The 16558-nt window shown below is 48.8% G+C and overlaps 1 protein-coding gene across 1 annotated transcript in view; it reads left to right on the top strand.

The window, feature by feature from the left end:
* Window positions 1-16184, top strand: part of PRPF6 (pre-mRNA processing factor 6) — a 57079-nt gene extending 40895 nt beyond the window's left edge. Inside the window, exons 18-22 of the mRNA XM_048497927.1 lie at window positions 2279-2412; window positions 4517-4608; window positions 8367-8481; window positions 10567-10693; window positions 14586-16184. Coding sequence (XP_048353884.1) covers window positions 2279-2412; window positions 4517-4608; window positions 8367-8481; window positions 10567-10693; window positions 14586-14738 — 621 coding nt within the window. The 3' untranslated portion in view covers window positions 14739-16184. The remainder of the gene's footprint in view (window positions 1-2278; window positions 2413-4516; window positions 4609-8366; window positions 8482-10566; window positions 10694-14585) is intronic.
* The last annotated feature ends 374 nt before the right edge of the window (window positions 16185-16558 follow it).

Here is a 16558-nt window from a genome sequence, read left to right as displayed (position 1 = left end):
ATACTTTGATTACAACATGAGGAGACAAGACTCATTCGAAGTGAAAATCATGATAGGAAAAGTTGGAGGCAGCAGGAAAAGACCAACCACGGGATGGGTCAGTTCTCTAAAGGAAACCACAGCTCTCAGCTTGCAAGACCGGAGTCAGGCTGGTTGTGGTGGGTTTTCCGGGCTGTGTGGCCATGGTCTGGTGGATCTTGTTCCTAACATTTCGCCTGCATCTGTAGCTGGCATCTTCAGAGGCGTATCAAGGAGAGAAGTCTGTTACACACTGTGTCCAGTGAGAAGGGAATGTTTTAGTGGGGTATACGTTGTCCCAGAGTGGGGAACCAATCAGTAAGTGCTTGGATGGAACTTGGGTGAAACAACCAGTTGGATCTGGCCGTGAAAGCCTTCGACAGTACAGAGTCAGGCTGTGAACAACGAGAGTTTGGGAGGCCAATAGTTCATAGGGCAGTGATGGCGAACCTATGGCACAGGTGCCAGAGGTGGCACTCGGAGCCCTCTCTGTGGGCACGCGCACACAGAGTTCGTCATGTGGGGAGCGGAAAATCACCCCCCTCCCACACACACACACACACCTAGGCTGGCCTGGGTCTCTGAGCACGAGGTGCGTGCACCGCGGTGAGCAGGGAGGACTTGGCTGGCGGGGTGGGGTAGGGGCGCAGAGATGCTAGAGAGGCACAGAGCGGTGCGCACAGGACTTGTTGGAGGCTAGAGCAGGCTGGCCCCTGCTCGAGCGGGTGGGGCGAAGGAAGAGGGAGCCGACCAGTTTTTTCTAAACTAAAGCCTCAGCATTCAGGTTAAATTGCCGGGTTGGCACTTTGCGAAAAATAAGTGGGGTTTGGGTTGCCATTTGGGCACTCAGTCTCAAAAAGGTTCGCCATCACTGTCATAGGGTTTCCATAAGTCAGAAGCAACTTGACGGCTCGTAAACACACACGAGGCGAAAATTAATTTCCCACAGAATGCAAGGGTGGTTTAGGTGGCTTGCAAGTTTCTCCGCAGCCTGCTGTCCCTAAAGGAACGTACAGTCTAGCTAGAGGAGAGTAAGTGAGGGGAAGCTATTGGCTCAGGGCATTTTACGCTTCAACACGACTTTGTGGCCAAGTGCCAAAAATTCACCACTCGGGTCAGCGGTCCTCCCAGCCTTCTTGCGTGTTCTGCTTGAACTATTCTTCTGTGCGAAGATTAATCACCGGTGCTGGGAAAGTAACTTAATTTACAGGATCCCTTGCAACTAATTTACAGGAACCCTTGCTCACTTGACTGTCCGAGATATGTGGGTATTAGGAATTTCTCTCCTGGACGGGTCTTAGACAAATCTGAAAGAGACTCTGACAACTCTGTTGTGGAGCTTTTGTTAAATATGAAGCAGATACACACACATAGAAAAAGGCCATATTCAATTGAGCAAGGGCCCATTTTCCTTCCTGGACCAGTTTCTGAAAGTTCAAACAGTTGCGTGTCAGATAGATACTTTAGTTTTCTGTGGAGGGCAACCCCTGTCCAAATTAGGTCCTGACATTTGGCATATCCAGAGGGTGACATCGCTGAGAAAGAAGCATGAGAGTACATTTTCAGTGAGCAAGACAAGAGATAACTTTCAATGAAGGCTTAAATTAACATTGAAGTGATTCAGGGTGGCATGCAAGGGTGGGGAGGAAGGGGGCCCAGCATCTGGACATGGCCCACCCACCCTAGCAGAGGGAGGGGAGGGAGGGGGAGGGTTGACATGCAAGGGGAGGGGAGGGAGGGGTGGCATGCAAGGATGGGGAGAAGGGGGCCCAACATCTGGACATGGCCCACCCACCCTAGCAGAGGGAGGGGAGGGAGGTGGAGGGTTGACATGCAAGGGGAGGGGAGTGAGGGGAGGGAGGGAGGGGTGGCATGCAAGGGAGGGGAAAAAGTAGCAAAATTTCTTTTACAAGTGACAGAATTTTCTGAGTAACGTCCAATGCTAGATACAGTTTATCTGTCTGTGTTTTGAATGTACTTTTGATTTGTACTTCAGAAATGTTTGTAATGCTCTGGAGCCTATTTTAATATGCCAAATAAAGGTTGTTGTATTGATATTGAGAATAAATTACGGGCCTTGCCTTACTGGGGAAATGAGCAAGGGAATTTGCTTGTCTGTTCTTGTCCTTCTATGGCGGCAGAGGGGGTGGATCCATCTTCCTTGCTGGGTGTGTATGTGTTTGCATGTCACTATCGCAGTCGTTGTCGTGCGCTTCCTCATTCCCGGGTTTGCTAAGCCAGAGGTTTGTGTTTTCAACAGCTGAAGAAGTGCCCCGGCTCCATCCCCCTTTGGCTCCTGCTGTCCAGGCTCGAGGAGAAGGTCGGGCAGCTCACCCGAGCCAGAGCCATCTTGGAAAAATCCCGCTTGAAGAATCCGAAGAACCAAGATCTCTGGTGAGTGCTGTTTTGAGAGCTGGCATGGTGTAGTGGTTATAAGAGCAGGTGGATTCTAATCTGGAGAACTGGGTTTGATTCCCCACTCCTCCACCTGAGTGGTGGAGGCTTATCCGGTGAACCAGATTAGCTTGTGCGCTCCAACACATGCCAGCTGGGTAACCTTGGGCCAGTTACAGTTCTCTCAGAATTCTCTTAGTCCCACATATCTCACAAGGTTGTTGTGAGGAGAGGAAGGGAAAGGAGTTTGTAAGCTGCTTTGAGCCTCCTTACAGGAGAGAAAGGTGGGGTATAAATCCAAACTCCTCCTCCTCCTCCTCCTCCTCCTCCTTCTTTTTAGATATTTATTACGGCCTTTTGGCCAGCCAACAGTTCAAAATCAGAGTACATGTGAACACATAGCACTCCATGTATACAAAAATATAATATAAATTGTATAATCCATTATAAAATCTATTGATAAAAAACATTAACTTCAGGCATTATTACAGTCCTCGTCGCACAGTATAGCTCTTTGTCTTAATAAGGAATTACGCTTGTTGTGTACCAGTATACAAAATTTAGCTACCTTCTGTGAAATACCTTCTCCTCCTTTTTCTTCTGGTGAGTGCGAAGCACCAGGAAAGGGGGGGCCACTGTTTTGAGAGCTGGCATGCCCCCCCCCCCCTTTAAGCTCTTAACATCTGGGACCTTTCCATCCATGGGACTCGCCGTTCCCTCCCTCTTGGGGCGGATTTAAAATTAGGGTTTCTTGGACGCCTCTTATTATTTTACTGCTGTTTTCAAAGGTTTTAACTATATTTATTTGTATGGAGATTTATGTTGTACACCGCCCGGAGCCCCTCGGGGATGGGGCGGTATGAAAGTCTAAATAATAAATAAAAATAAAAATAAGTAAAATGGTTCGGAGAGTGGACTCTCATCTGGAGAACTGAGTTCGATTCCCCATGTCTTCACATGAGTGGCAGACTCTTGTCTGGTGAACTGGATTTGCCTCCCTGCTCCTTCGCATGAAGCCTGCTGGGTGACCTTGGGCTAGTCACAGTTCTCTCATAACTCTCTCAGCCCCACCTGCCTCACAAGGGATCTGTTGTAGGGAGGGGAAGGGAAACTGTGGCGAATTCTGCACGGGCCAAAACAGCGGCGTGAAAATGGCATAAAAGGGTTTAAAACAATGTAAAAGGGTTTACACCACAGTTTTTGGCCCTTTGTAATCCACCTGTGTCAATTCCGCAGGGCCTCCAAGACACGGCTGTTCCCCCAGGCCTTTTCCAACTAGCCAGCCGGATTGTTTGAACTCACTGTAACATCTTTTCGGTCTCCAAGGGGAGGAGGGAAGGATGGAGGGCGGGAAGGACAAATTTGTGCCATCGGTTACTACCATCTTAGCGTTATTTTAAAATTATTTTAAAATGTTGATTGGTTAATTTTAGATGTGAATTTATATTGTTAATATTTATTTGTTTATTTATTTGTTTTATATACCGCCCTCCCCCTGAGGGCTCAGGGTGGTTTACAGCAATGTTAAAACATACATTAAAACATAATTTAAATATTAATTACACAAAAACAGAACCCATTTTAAAATGTGGATGGCATCTGGCTACCCCCCTCCTCCCCTTGTGCCCACGGGAGGCCAGATGACACGGTAGATGTATTTTTAACCAGGCTGGCCAAACGCCTGGTGGAACAGGTCCGTCTTGCAGGCCCTGCGGAAACTCTGTAAGTGCCGCAGGGCCCTGGTCTCCTGAGGGAACCTGTTCCACCAGGTAGGGGCCAGGGCTGAAAAGGCCCTGCCCCTCGTCGAGGCCAGCCTGGGATCATTTTTGGGCCAGGGATCACGAGTAGGTCCTCCTCTGAGGATGGAATGTTTGAACTGTGTTGTGACCCGCCCAGAACCTTCGGGGATAGGGCGGGATATAAATCATAAACGATCAGACAAACAAATAAATAAGTTTATAAGCTGTTTTGGGATTCCTTACGGTGGAGAAAAGCGGGGTATAAAAACCAAACTCATCTCTTTCTCCTCCTTTCCCTCGGTGTGGTTGTTCTTAAGATAACACCATCTTCGTATGTTGAACCTGGATGTCCTTTCCTCTTTCAGGCTGGAGTCTGTTCGCTTAGAATACAGAGCTGGACTGAAGAACATCGCAAACACCCTGATGGCCAAAGCGCTGCAGGAGTGTCCCAACTCTGGTAACATGATTTGTTTTTCCGCGGGGCTTTTTGTTCAGATTCCGAGTTTTCTTTTTTTAAAGGGGAAAATAGCAGCCCTTCGAATAACTTTTCAGATGATACAGAGAAGCCTTACCCGTGAAGGCTTTAAAAGAGGAGTAGACAAATTCACAGAGGACGGAGCCATCAAAGACCACTATCGGTGATGACTATTACTCCCTCCAGTACCAGAGGCAGCAGTGGCGTAGTGGTTAAGAGCAGGTGCACTCTAATCTAGAGGAACCGGATTGGATTCCCCACTCTTCCGCCTGAGCTGTGGAGGCTTATCTGGGGAATTCAGATTAGCCTGTGCACTCCAACACATGCCAGCTGGGTGACTTTGGGCTAGTCACAGTTCTTCTGAGCTCTCTCAGCCCCACCTACCTCACAGGGTGTTTTTTTGTGAGGGAGAATAATAATACTAATAACCTTTAATGGCATAATTCAAACAACAGCAGCGATATACCAGCAACAATGGCAACCTCAGTGTAATGATACCATCTCCAGTACAGTTATAACCATTTGTTGATGATGGAGCACAAAAAGTTAGCCGGCGCTTCCAATACACTTGCAGAACCACAATCCAGCATTGTTGCCACAATTGATAGATCAGTGTTATCAATGGGGGGGTTTAGCCACGGGTTTAGATATTTGTTCCTGGCTAAACTGTGTAACGGGCAGTGTAATATCACTGGATTGATTCTTCGTAGGCTGAACGGCAGGGACAAAATCTTTTATTAAAAGGCACTTTCTGTATTCTACCCTGAGTGGTAGCTGAAGGGAGAATATTGCACCAGGCAAGGGTCAGGGCTCGTCGCAATTTGGGTTCTAGAACCAAATGGAAGTATTTGGCCGTGGTATATGGTTTTAACGGTATACCCAAGTGCAAGGGAGAGCAGCGTTTATTAGCCTGCTGCATCAGGTGACTGTACTCGAGATCATACAATCTCTTTTTGATAGTCAGCTTTAGCTCATTGGCATTCGTTAGAGCCAATGCATCCAAGGATAGACCCATTTTGTGGATTTTCGCCTCAACAAAGGACCACCACTCAGTTTTGGATTGTGAGGGAGAAGTGAAAGGAGTTTGTAAGCCCCTTTGAGTCTCCTTACAGGAGAGAAAGGGGGGACATAAATCCAACTCCTCCTTCTTCTTCAGGATGCTTCCCTTCAGTACTCGTTTAGGAGCTTCATTTGGCAGCAACGAGGGTATAATTTTGGCCAGGCCTTCTGCATATCCACGCCCTGAATTTTTTTGCCGAAACTGGTTCGAACAGAGAATTATTCACACTTCGGCTCAAGCATATTGCTTGCCTGACATAATCTCTGTTCATGTGGGGAGCGGGGGTGGGGAAGGAAGTCAGTCTGATTTTCCGTCCCACTTGCTCTGCAGTTGATCCCCTGCAAACGCCAGACTTTTAAGTTGTGTTTTCCTCCGGCATCAGGTTAGAAAATAAACGCAGCCGCTTTCTTCTGGAGCCCACGGAATGCTCCCCTGCGTCTTCCCTCCTCCTGCCTCCCAAGAGAGCATGAAAGGGTAGAGCTCTCCAGGGAGAGGAGCGCAGTCCCCCGTGCTTTCCGGGATCTGGGCGAATTCCTTTGCTTTCCTTTCTAGCCTCCTGAGCCCCAGTCAACAGCAGGCCCCTCCCCCCCCCCCCCCCCCGCTTTGTTCCACCGTGACGCTTGCTAGACGGCTTCCAGATGGCGCCCGCTTCCTTTCCTTGACAGAGCTCTCTCTAGAGGACTGTACTCGATCTTGTTTGCTTATCGCTGAAGAGATGAGAGCTGATAGCTGGGACAGACCCTGCGCGGGTGCGTCAGCTGCAATCAGAATCCCGCCCCGCCTGGCTTTTGTGCTCAGACGTCAGTGCGGTCCGGATCAATTGCCGGAGCATCCGCAGCCGAGCGCCGGGAGCGGACGTGGCGCTGATCTTCCCTGCGGGGAGCTGCCTCCTGTGGAGAGGACAGTCTCTGAATTTGTTCTTGAAGGTTGACGCATGGATGTGGACGGGGCTCCTGAATCGTTCAGTAGGAGGTTCCAGACAGTTTTGTCTTGGACGCCTGAGAAGTAAATGGAGCAGGAGCGGTTCTAAGGAGAGGCTGCAACTCAGCGGAAGAGCGTTTTGTTTGGCATCCCGAAGGCCGCCAAGTTGAATCCCCAGTTTCTCCAGGACCTGGGGCTTGGACAGATTTATGGAGGAGAAGTCGATTTATGGCTACCAATCTTGATCCTCTTTGATCTGAGATTGCAAATGCCTTAAAAGACCAGATGCTCGGGAGCAGCAGCAGCAGCAGAAGGCCATTGCTTTCACCTCCTGCCTGTGAGCTCCCAAAGGCACCTGGTGGGCCACTGCGAGTAGCAGAGAGCTGGACTAGATGGACTCTGGTCTGATCCAACTGGCTTGTTCTTATGTTCTTAAATGACCTGGCAGTAGGTGATGTGATGTGAAAGAGCCAACGTGATGTAGCGGTTAAGAACAGGTGGATTCTAAACTGGAGAACTGGGTTCGGTTCCCCACTTCTCCACCTGAGTGGCAGAGGCTTATCTGCTGAACCAGACGTGTTTCTCCACTCCTACATTCGGGGATCGGGCGGTATAAAAGCCGAATTAATAAATAAAATAAATACATTCCTGCTGGGTGACCTTGGGCCAGTCACAGTTTTCTCTGAACTCTCTCAGCCCACCCACCTCACAAGGGGTCTGTTGTGAGGAGAGGAAGGGAAAGGAGCTTGTAAGCCTCCTTGAGTCTCCTTACAGGAGAGAAAGGTGGGGTATAAATCTAAACTCTTCTTCTCTGGAGAACCGGGTTCAATTCCCCACTCCTCCACACAAGCGGTGGATTCTAATCTAGTGAACCAGGTTCAATTCCCCACTCTTCCACATGAAGCGTGCTTGGTGATCCTAGGCCAGTCACAGTTCTCTCCAAACTCTCTCAGCCCCACCTACCTCACAAGGTGTCTGTTGTGAGGAGAGGAAGGGAAAGGAGCTTGTAAGCCACCTTGAGTCTCCTTACAGGAGAGAAAGGCGGGGTATAAATTAAAAAAAAACATTTTCTTGTTCTGTTTCTTTTCCTGACACATCTTGAATCAGGAGCATGACTTAATATCAGCGCGTAATGTTTTATTGTGCAGCCAGAGCTGTCCCATTCAGCCCTTAACCAGTGTCTGGTAGAATGCCGACTCCCGTGGGATAGGCCACCTGGGGCAAGAAGAAGAAGAAGAAGAGTTTGGATTTATATCCCCCCTTTCTCTCCTGCAGGAGACTCAAAGGGGCTTACAATCTCCTTGCCCTTCCCCCCTCACAACAAACACCCTGGGAGGTGGGTGGGGCTGAGAGAGCTCCGAAAAGCTGTGACTAGCCCAAGGTCACCCAGCTGGCATGTGTGGGAGTGTACAGGCTAATCTGAATTCCCCAGATAAGCCTCCACAGCTCAGGCGGCAGAGCTGGGAATCAAACCCGGTTCCTCCAGATTAGATATACGAGCTCTTAACCTCCTACGCCACTGCTGTTCCTACAAGCTCTTACCCTCCTCCTATTTCCACTGTATGTTCCAAGAAGTGCTCTTGGAACATACTGAACCTACGTGGCCATCAGTACATGCACAAGTGGCTGAAAAAGAAGAGAATTATTTCCTTGGGGGGGAGGGGAAGGGGGTTATTTGTTTGGGTCGTCCCCCGCTTCTCGACAGCGGTGAGTTTGCTAAGTTTTTGAGCGATGCTAACCCCTGCCTCTTTTCTTTCAGGAATCCTGTGGTCAGAAGCGATCTTTCTAGAGGCCCGACCCCAGAGGAAGACCAAGAGCGTGGATGCCCTGAAGAAGTGCGAGCATGACCCCCACGTCCTGCTGGCCGTGGCCAAGTGAGTGTGTTCCCCTGCTAGTTTCCTGTCGATGGAGGGGCCACGTGCCCCAGTGGTGGAGTGTCTGTGCATCTAAAGCTTGGAGTTAAACTCACAATTGTGGCTGACCTCCACGATCTGCCTCCCATCTCAAGCGTCTGCTCCTGGCTGTTTTCTTACCAGGAGGGCCTCTGTTGTTACGGTCTGTTCTGTGTTAGAGGGTTACCGGTTGAATTCCGAATCATCTTCAAGGTGTGGGTACTGACCTTTAAGACCTTACGCGGCCTGGGACCCTCGTACCTTCGGGACCGCATTACCCCATATGTCCCAGCTCGACCTCTGCGTTCAGCAGAGGCCAATCTACTGGAGATCCCTGGCCCCTCAATGACACGGCTGGCCTCCACTCGGGCCAGGGCCTTTACGGCTCTGGCGCCGGCCTGGTGGGACACTCTACCACCAGCGGTTCGGGCCCTGCGGGACCTTGGAGAGTTCCGCAGGGCCTGTAAAACAGAGTTGTTCCACCGGGCCTTTGGAGAGGCCAGCCGCTGATGCTGCCTCTGCCCCCCCCCCCCCTCTGCTTTTAGGGGTCCTAACACCATCGGGACCCATTATTCCTCTCTGGGGAGAGTTGTATATAGGTTTCGTGGGACATTGTTTTAGAACTGTTTTTAAATTGTATGCAAGTTTTATATATTATATTATATTTATATTGTTCACCGCCCTGAGCCCTTCGGGGATAGGGCTGCATGAGCCAACCCAGCAAACAAACAGGTAGGCAGGCAGGCAGGCAGGCAGGTAGGTGCAGGCAGGCAGGCAGTGCAGGCAGGTGCAGTGGGCAGGTGGCAGTAGTGGTGGTGCAGGATGATAGATGATAGAAGCTAGATAGAAGATAGATAGAAGATAGATTGAAGATAGATTGAAGATAGATTGAAGATAGAGAGATTGAAGAGAGATTGAAGAGAGAGAGAGTCCAGTTTGGTTACAAACGGTAACGCTGGGCTTTTACCAGACCTCCCGTTAAGTTCAGAGGAGTGAGGCGAGGTCCAATGGAAAAAGAACAGTGGACCACTCAGGGCTGAATGGGGACGCAGGATTCTATGGTTATATCATAGAGCTTTGGGCAAATGCTGGTGCAGTGTCCTCACATAATGACGTCACTTTTGGTCTGCACCAGAAGTGACATCGTTACCTGGTCAGCAATTCCCACTCCCCACCCCATAGTTGAGTCTCCTGAGAGCGGCCCCAGTCCAACGGCTACAGAGCACTCTCATGAAATATCATACTTGACCCTCAGTTTGGCAAAGCAAAGGAGAGCAAGCCGTTCTAATTTGCTCCTTCCTGTTAACAAAGAGCAAGTCTATCCTGCAAGCTGACATTTCTCTCAACCTGATTCCCTCTTCATGGCTCCCAAGCAGGGAACTCTTCTAATACAGCGGAACCTCGGTTTTCGTTGGTCATCCGTCCGAAAAGAATCGATGAAAACCGAAACCGATGAAAACAGAGGCAAACTTTTCCAAAGGAAATCACGTAGGATCCACGAATCCACTAGATGTTTGTAAAAACATACCAAAAACACATTTTTGGGTGAATAAACATAGTGTTTAATGCTGAAAACAGGAACAAACAATAACACTAGGGCCAGCTTCAGAGCCAGTGGACCAACGTCGCACCGGAAAGCTGTCCAAAGAGGTCTGTTTCTGACGCCTCTTTAGGATTTGTCTGAAATGGGGCAAGATCATTGTCATTCAACAAGTTGCAGACACGGCCTGCGACAGCTTTCTCCACAAACCCCTGCACCTGACTGCAAATCGATGAAAACCGAGGCAAATTTTTCACTGAAAAAATTGATGAAAACCGAAACAAATGAAAACCGAAGGCAGTGAAAACCGAGGTTCCACTGTAGCTTGATTAGAGCGGGAGAGAAGTGTCTGGGGACAGAAAATTAGCACCTGCACTGAATCCTGTGTCCCTATTCAGCCCTGGGAGGTCCATTCTGAATCTGTGAATTCATTCATTCATTCATTCATTCATTCATTCATTCATTCATTCATTCAGTGGCCCAGTTGTATAACTGTTCTTCTCCTGCTTTAACCCTCTCTCTCCCAGGCTGTTCTGGAGCGAGCGCAAAATAACCAAAGCCCGAGAGTGGTTCCTTCGGACCGTGAAGATCGACTCTGATCTGGGAGACGCCTGGGCTTTCTTCTACAAGTTTGAGCTTCAGCACGGCACGGAGGTAACTGGGAGAACCGTGTTCTGTTCCCCAATTCAAAAACAGTTTTGTAGTGTTTCAAGTTTAGGACTACTGACTCCTCCCATGAAGTCTGATAAAGAGAAGTCTTGTTGCACACTGTGTCCACACAAGGTAACAGACTTCTCTCTGGGATACATATCTGAAGATGCCCGTCACAGATGCAGGTGAGACGTTAGGAACAAGATCTACCAGACCACGGCCACACAGCCCGGAAAAAACCCACCACAACCAGTTGAATCCGGCCGTGAAAACCTTCAGCAATAAATTGGAGATTATTTGAAGATCTTACATGCACCAGTTCTTCGTTAACTGGTTCTGGTGGGTTTTCCGGGCTGTGTGGCCATGGTCTGGTGGATCTTGTTCCTAACGTTTCGCCTGCATCTGTGGCTGGCACCTTCAGAGGTGTATCACAGAGGGAAGTCTGTTACACACCTTGTCTTGGTTAACTCTTTCTAAGAAAGTCTGATCCGCGGGCGCTGCTTCTGACTTCTCCCAGTGTCCTTTATCTGGACTCTGCTTTACCTGCAATCCTGTTGGAACTTACTTACTCTGAGTTTTATGGGTCTCTTAACACCTTAAACATCTGAGATATTGCTGTCTCCAGCCTTCCCCAGACACCTGAAGCTAAAACAAACTGAAAAAGGGGACTTCTAACTAATCAGAAATGCTATAGTGCTCCTTGCCTATAGAGCAGTGATGGCGAACCTATGGCACGAATGCCAGAGGTGGCACTCAAAACCCTCTCTGTGGGCACGCGTGCACAGAGTTCGTCATGTGGGGGGCTGGAAAATTACCCCTCCCACACACACACACACATATATAGGCTGGCCTGGGGCACTGGGAACAGCCTGTTCAAAGTGTTGCACGGTTGCTTCACCAAGCTTACTCCCAAGTAACGCGCACCTCGGAGCCAACCGTTTTTCCTAAACCGAAACCTCAGTATTCAGGTTAAATTGCCATGTGGGCACTTGGCGATAAATAAGTGGGTTTGGGGTTCCAATTTGGGCACTCGGTCACGAAAAGGTTCGCCACCACTGCTATAGAGGGCTTTTTAAAGGGAGAGGGTCCAACTAAGGTTCCCTCCCACAGAATACTGTACAAAAACGATTAACCCGCATTCTATCTAAGGGTATAAATGAGGCTTAAATAAAGAAAATACCAAGAATAGGGGCGTGACAGGGAGAGATCTGGCAACTTAACGGGACCTACTGAGGGGGACCTAATTATTTGGGGGAAGTGGGACCACGCCTGTGGTTGCGGGAACAGAGGCACTTCCTGGTTCCAGTTATTAAAAGAAACTGAGGCAGGTCCGTATTCCAGGGATCTTCAGTAGGAACTTCAGAGGAGGTGAAGATTCCATCATCCAGGGGTCCCCAGACTTTTTTGGGCTTCGGGCCCATTTGGAATTGGGACACAGCCGGGTGGGCGTAGCGACAAGATAGCTGCTGCAGGAGGCGGAGCCAGCCGCAAAACGGGTTAACTATTCTGTGGTTCTGTGGAGGTGGAGATGTATGAAGTTGCAGCCTATATATCTCCTCCCTGGAGCCTGTTTGAAGAGGGTCTCTTCCTCCCCTGACAAACGTGCGCTTGAAAACCACTTGCTTCCTTCTCCTTTCCCAGCTGAGATGCCCTTCGTTCAGTCATGCCATCTCCTTTCCAGGATGCCTTACCGAAAGTCTTCCTGCCCCCCTGTATCTTCCTTCCTTCCTTCCTTCCTTCCTTCCTTCCTTCCTTCCTCCTCCTCCTCTTTTGTCCAGAAGTGGCACGTCTTCAACCCCTGGGGCGTGACACAGAAAGCCACAGTTAAATTCCTAATTTCCAGTACAAACTATCTGTACATTCTGTGCAATCCCAAACAACGCAGAGTGTACACTTTGGCTCGTTTTAATGCTCTGCCTAACGCTATGACTCTTGGCAGGTATAATAACACTCCATATGAGAACAGGTTATGTCAATGTAACATGGCCGTTGCTGAGACGGTTCAACATGTACTATTGGAATGTCCAATATACGAGCCTGTTACGCCTCCATGTACGATCTGTCCATTGGTAGAGAGCTCCAAAACGCTGTCAGGTTACCATCTGTGATGAACTTTCCTACCAACGGTCCTGTGATCTTGTATGTGAGTAATGCTGTGCAAGTTTTTTTGAGGCACTATTTGGTCAGGTGCAATCATTGCCTACATAGTAGTAATGGTTAAATTAATTTATATGTGCGGTTTACAAGGCGTGGTTGTGAATGTTCAACATTGTTTTAATGTATTTAATGTTTTAATGTATTTTAATGTTTTAATATCTCAGTTAGTAGATAAATGCCCCTTTTCTACTAACTCTGTAATTTATAATGCCAATAAAGGCTTTGGAATTTCCAGTACAAGATTTGCAACAGTTTCACAAAAGAGCACATCAGAGCTGTTCAGGAGATTGGGTATCTTATAACACTCATGCCACTGAGAACATTGCAAGAAAATGGCATTCATGTATTTCATGCGTATCTTATTGTATTTAGGGCATAGAAACAGAGAATGGTCAAGTGTTTCGACCGTAGTCATATCACATGAACAAACTCTTTTAGAACGTTCCATATTCTTAAATCTTCCCTCCAGCAGAGCTGATGGCAGCACATTGCATCTTGCAGTAGCCAAGGCTCTCCTCTGGGTGGGATTAATCAGCAGACGAAGATATGCTGCCATAATTCCACGCTCGCATGGGATTAATAATGTAGTCGGAGAACAGGTTGTCTTGGCAGCACGAGTCAAATTATGAAAATCAAGATCCAAGAGCCTATTCTTAACTAGTCTGAAGGCTTCCACCTTTGTGAGCATAAGGAGTGATTCCAACGGGAAACCAATAGCTTCAACCCTTCTAAAGATCAAAGTATACCATTCACAGAAAGTTGTGGCCTCCTCCACGAGACATCTGGTAGAACAGAGGACCCAGAGAGGCTGTGTGCCAGCGTGCAGCGCAGCGTTGCCTATTGGCTGCAGCCCTGTGAAATCTGATGGGCCAGCAGGTGAACCTGCAGCTTAGGGTGCTGGCGTTATTAAGACGGGGTGGGCCAGCTTTTTAGCCCCTGGCAAGCACAGAAACAGAAACACAGCTGGAAGGGACCTCCAGTGTCATCTAGTCCATAGGGCCGTGGTGGTGAACCTATGGCACTCCAGATGTTCATGAACTATAATTCCCATCAGCCCCTGCCAGCATGGCCGATTGGGCTGATGGAAATTGTAGTCCATGAACATCTGTTCGCCACCATGGCCATAGGGTTTTGTTTCCAGGCCAAGATGGACAATGACAGATGCCTGGAGGAGGGGCTGATGGGAGTGGCTTTAGGATGGGGCGAGGACATTTCATGTCTCAGAGACTGACGGCAGCCCCCATAAGAACATAAGAACTAGCCTGCTGGATCAGACCAGAGTCCATCTAGTCCAGCACTTTGCTACTCGCAGTGGCCCACCAGGTGCCTTTGGGAGCTCACCTGCAGGAGGTGAAAGCAATGGCCTTCTGCTGCTGCTGCTCCTGAGCACCTGGTCTGCTAAGGCATTTGCAATCTCAGATCAAGGAGGATCAAGATTGGTAGCCATAGATCGACTTCTCCTCCATAAATCTGTCCAAGCCCCTTTTAAAGCTATCCAGGTTAGTGGCCATCACCACCTCCTGTGGCAGCATCTTCCAAACACCAATCACACGTTGCGTGAAGAAGTGTTTCCTTTTATGAGTCCTAATTCTTCCCCCCAGCATTTTCAATGTGCGCCCCCTGGTTCTAGTATTGTGAGAAAGAGAGAAAAATTTCTCTCTGTCAACATTTTCTACCCCATGCATCATTTTATAGACTTCAATCATATCCCCCCGTGTGTTTCCCCTTCCCTACGCAGGAGCAGCAAGAGGAGGTGCGGAAGCGCTGTGAGAACGCGGAGCCCCGCCACGGGGAGCTGTGGTGCGAGGTCTCGAAGGACATCAGCAACTGGCAGAGGAAGATCGGTGAAATCCTGGTGCTGGTGGCGGCCAAGATCAAAAACACCTTTTAGAGTCCAGGCGGCACGGAGCGATGCCAGCCGGGCACAGGCTCTGCCTCCTTGGCACGTTCATTGAGGACTTAGTTCTCGCCAGAAACAAGCAGTGGAGTTTAGGAGGCGAGAGAATGGAAAGGGACAGGTATCCCAGTAAATTGGGACGGAACGGAATTTGTTCAGCTAGAAGCGTTACTTTCCAGGCTGGCAGCCCCAGGACCGAAACAGCAATAACTAAGAAGCCGCAGTCAGCCGCCTGCCTTTGAATGCCGGAACTCCGGGGGTTGTTTTGGCCCCAGATTCCCTCTCAACTATCGGGCTGACCACTGGGCCTTGCAGCTCTCTTGGTTTCTCTATTCCTGTCCCTTTTCCAGCAATAAATAAATAAATCGCTTTTTAGTTGCTGGCGAGCAGTAAAGAGACAAGCTGGTTTTAAACCAGTCGTGGAGTTCCGTAGGAAAAGCCTGCGAACTGTGGTTTTGTGTGTGTGTAGGTGTGTCGAGGAGGGGGTGGCCTTAAAACCGCTCCTCTTTGTGAACAAATGGGAAGGCCGGAGAGTTGTTGCTAAGGTACACCTTCCAGGGGTCCTAGCGGGGAGCTTGAAACCCTTTTAGGACGTCGTGCCGTAGGCACGACTGCGATAAAGGCGAGGAGAGCAGACAAGTGCGGGGAAGATCCAAGAGCCGGAGGGAGCAGGCAGAAGGTCAAAGTGTTTCTTGCCCCACGAGAGGCGCAAACAGGAGTTGCTTCCTTGGGACCCTTGGGACGAATCCTCGTCGAAATGCCTTAATGGCTGTTCGATAACATTCAGAACGAGCGACTGTTTTTGAAAGCGTCCATTCTTATTTTTCCACCAGATTCCTGGAAACGGGGAAGGAGTGGCGTCTTCCTTTCTAGAAGGAAAATGCCTCTAAATGTTAGAGGAGCTTATAGGCTAACAAATGGAAATGAGAGTTTATTAGCCATGGAAGTCTGGGGGGGAAGAGCATGTCTTTGTCCACCCCAAAGTGGGAAAGTACTGACTGGTTGTTAGAGGGCCTCAACTAGATAGAAATTCCCTGCAAACTCTTGCCGTGTTAAAATTATTTAAATGGTTGGGAGCACCTTTTTGCTCATTTGGCTAGGTGACGCTCAGAAGCGTTAAAGGAATTCCTGCTTGGAGAAGATATTTTTTGTTCTCTGTACAGATGTGTTTGTAGAAGTGCATTCCCATTTTTAACTCTTTATTCCCCGTCAAAAGTAGCACCCTGCGTTCTTCTCCCCACCTCCAAACTCAACCGAACCTCCAGTTCTTGGATGAAATGGTCTGTCCCCCCCGCTGGTGCAAACTGTATTTGTGTGTCGGGATATATCGGGATTGCTTTCTTGTGCTTCTGCTCGACATCTCGGTCGGACAAATTGTTGTAGCCGGCGGCAACTGTACAAAATATCGAGCTGTAAAATACAATTCTGTTTTGTTATGTATTGGGGGTTGTCTTCTGTTCTTCTTACGTTCTTACGTCTTCTCTTCTGCACACACCGGCTGCGAAATGGAGTTGGCCTCTCCAGTCTGATCTGTTTTTCAAAGTGATGCTGAGGCTCAGATGTCCCGTTAAGGAAGGGTAAAACACAAAGAATTAATAATAATAATTAAATGGAAAACTCCTGGTGTCCTTTTACCGCTGTGCTATAGAGAGTGTCTTAACCTGCTGCATCTGTGTATGGTTCTCCAGTTGCACAGGGGCAGATAGGAAGGCGCTCCAAAGGGTGATCACTACTGCACAGAGGATTATCGGCTGCCCTCTCCCCTCCTTGGAAGAACTCTATAATTCCTGAAGCCTAAAAAAAAGCCCAAAATA

Source organism: Sphaerodactylus townsendi, linkage group LG05 (genome assembly GCF_021028975.2).
Source record: "Sphaerodactylus townsendi isolate TG3544 linkage group LG05, MPM_Stown_v2.3, whole genome shotgun sequence".
NCBI lineage: Eukaryota > Metazoa > Chordata > Lepidosauria > Squamata > Sphaerodactylidae > Sphaerodactylus > Sphaerodactylus townsendi.
Note: the sequence above shows the minus strand (reverse complement) of the source record. Positions and strands in the feature narration are given on the sequence as shown.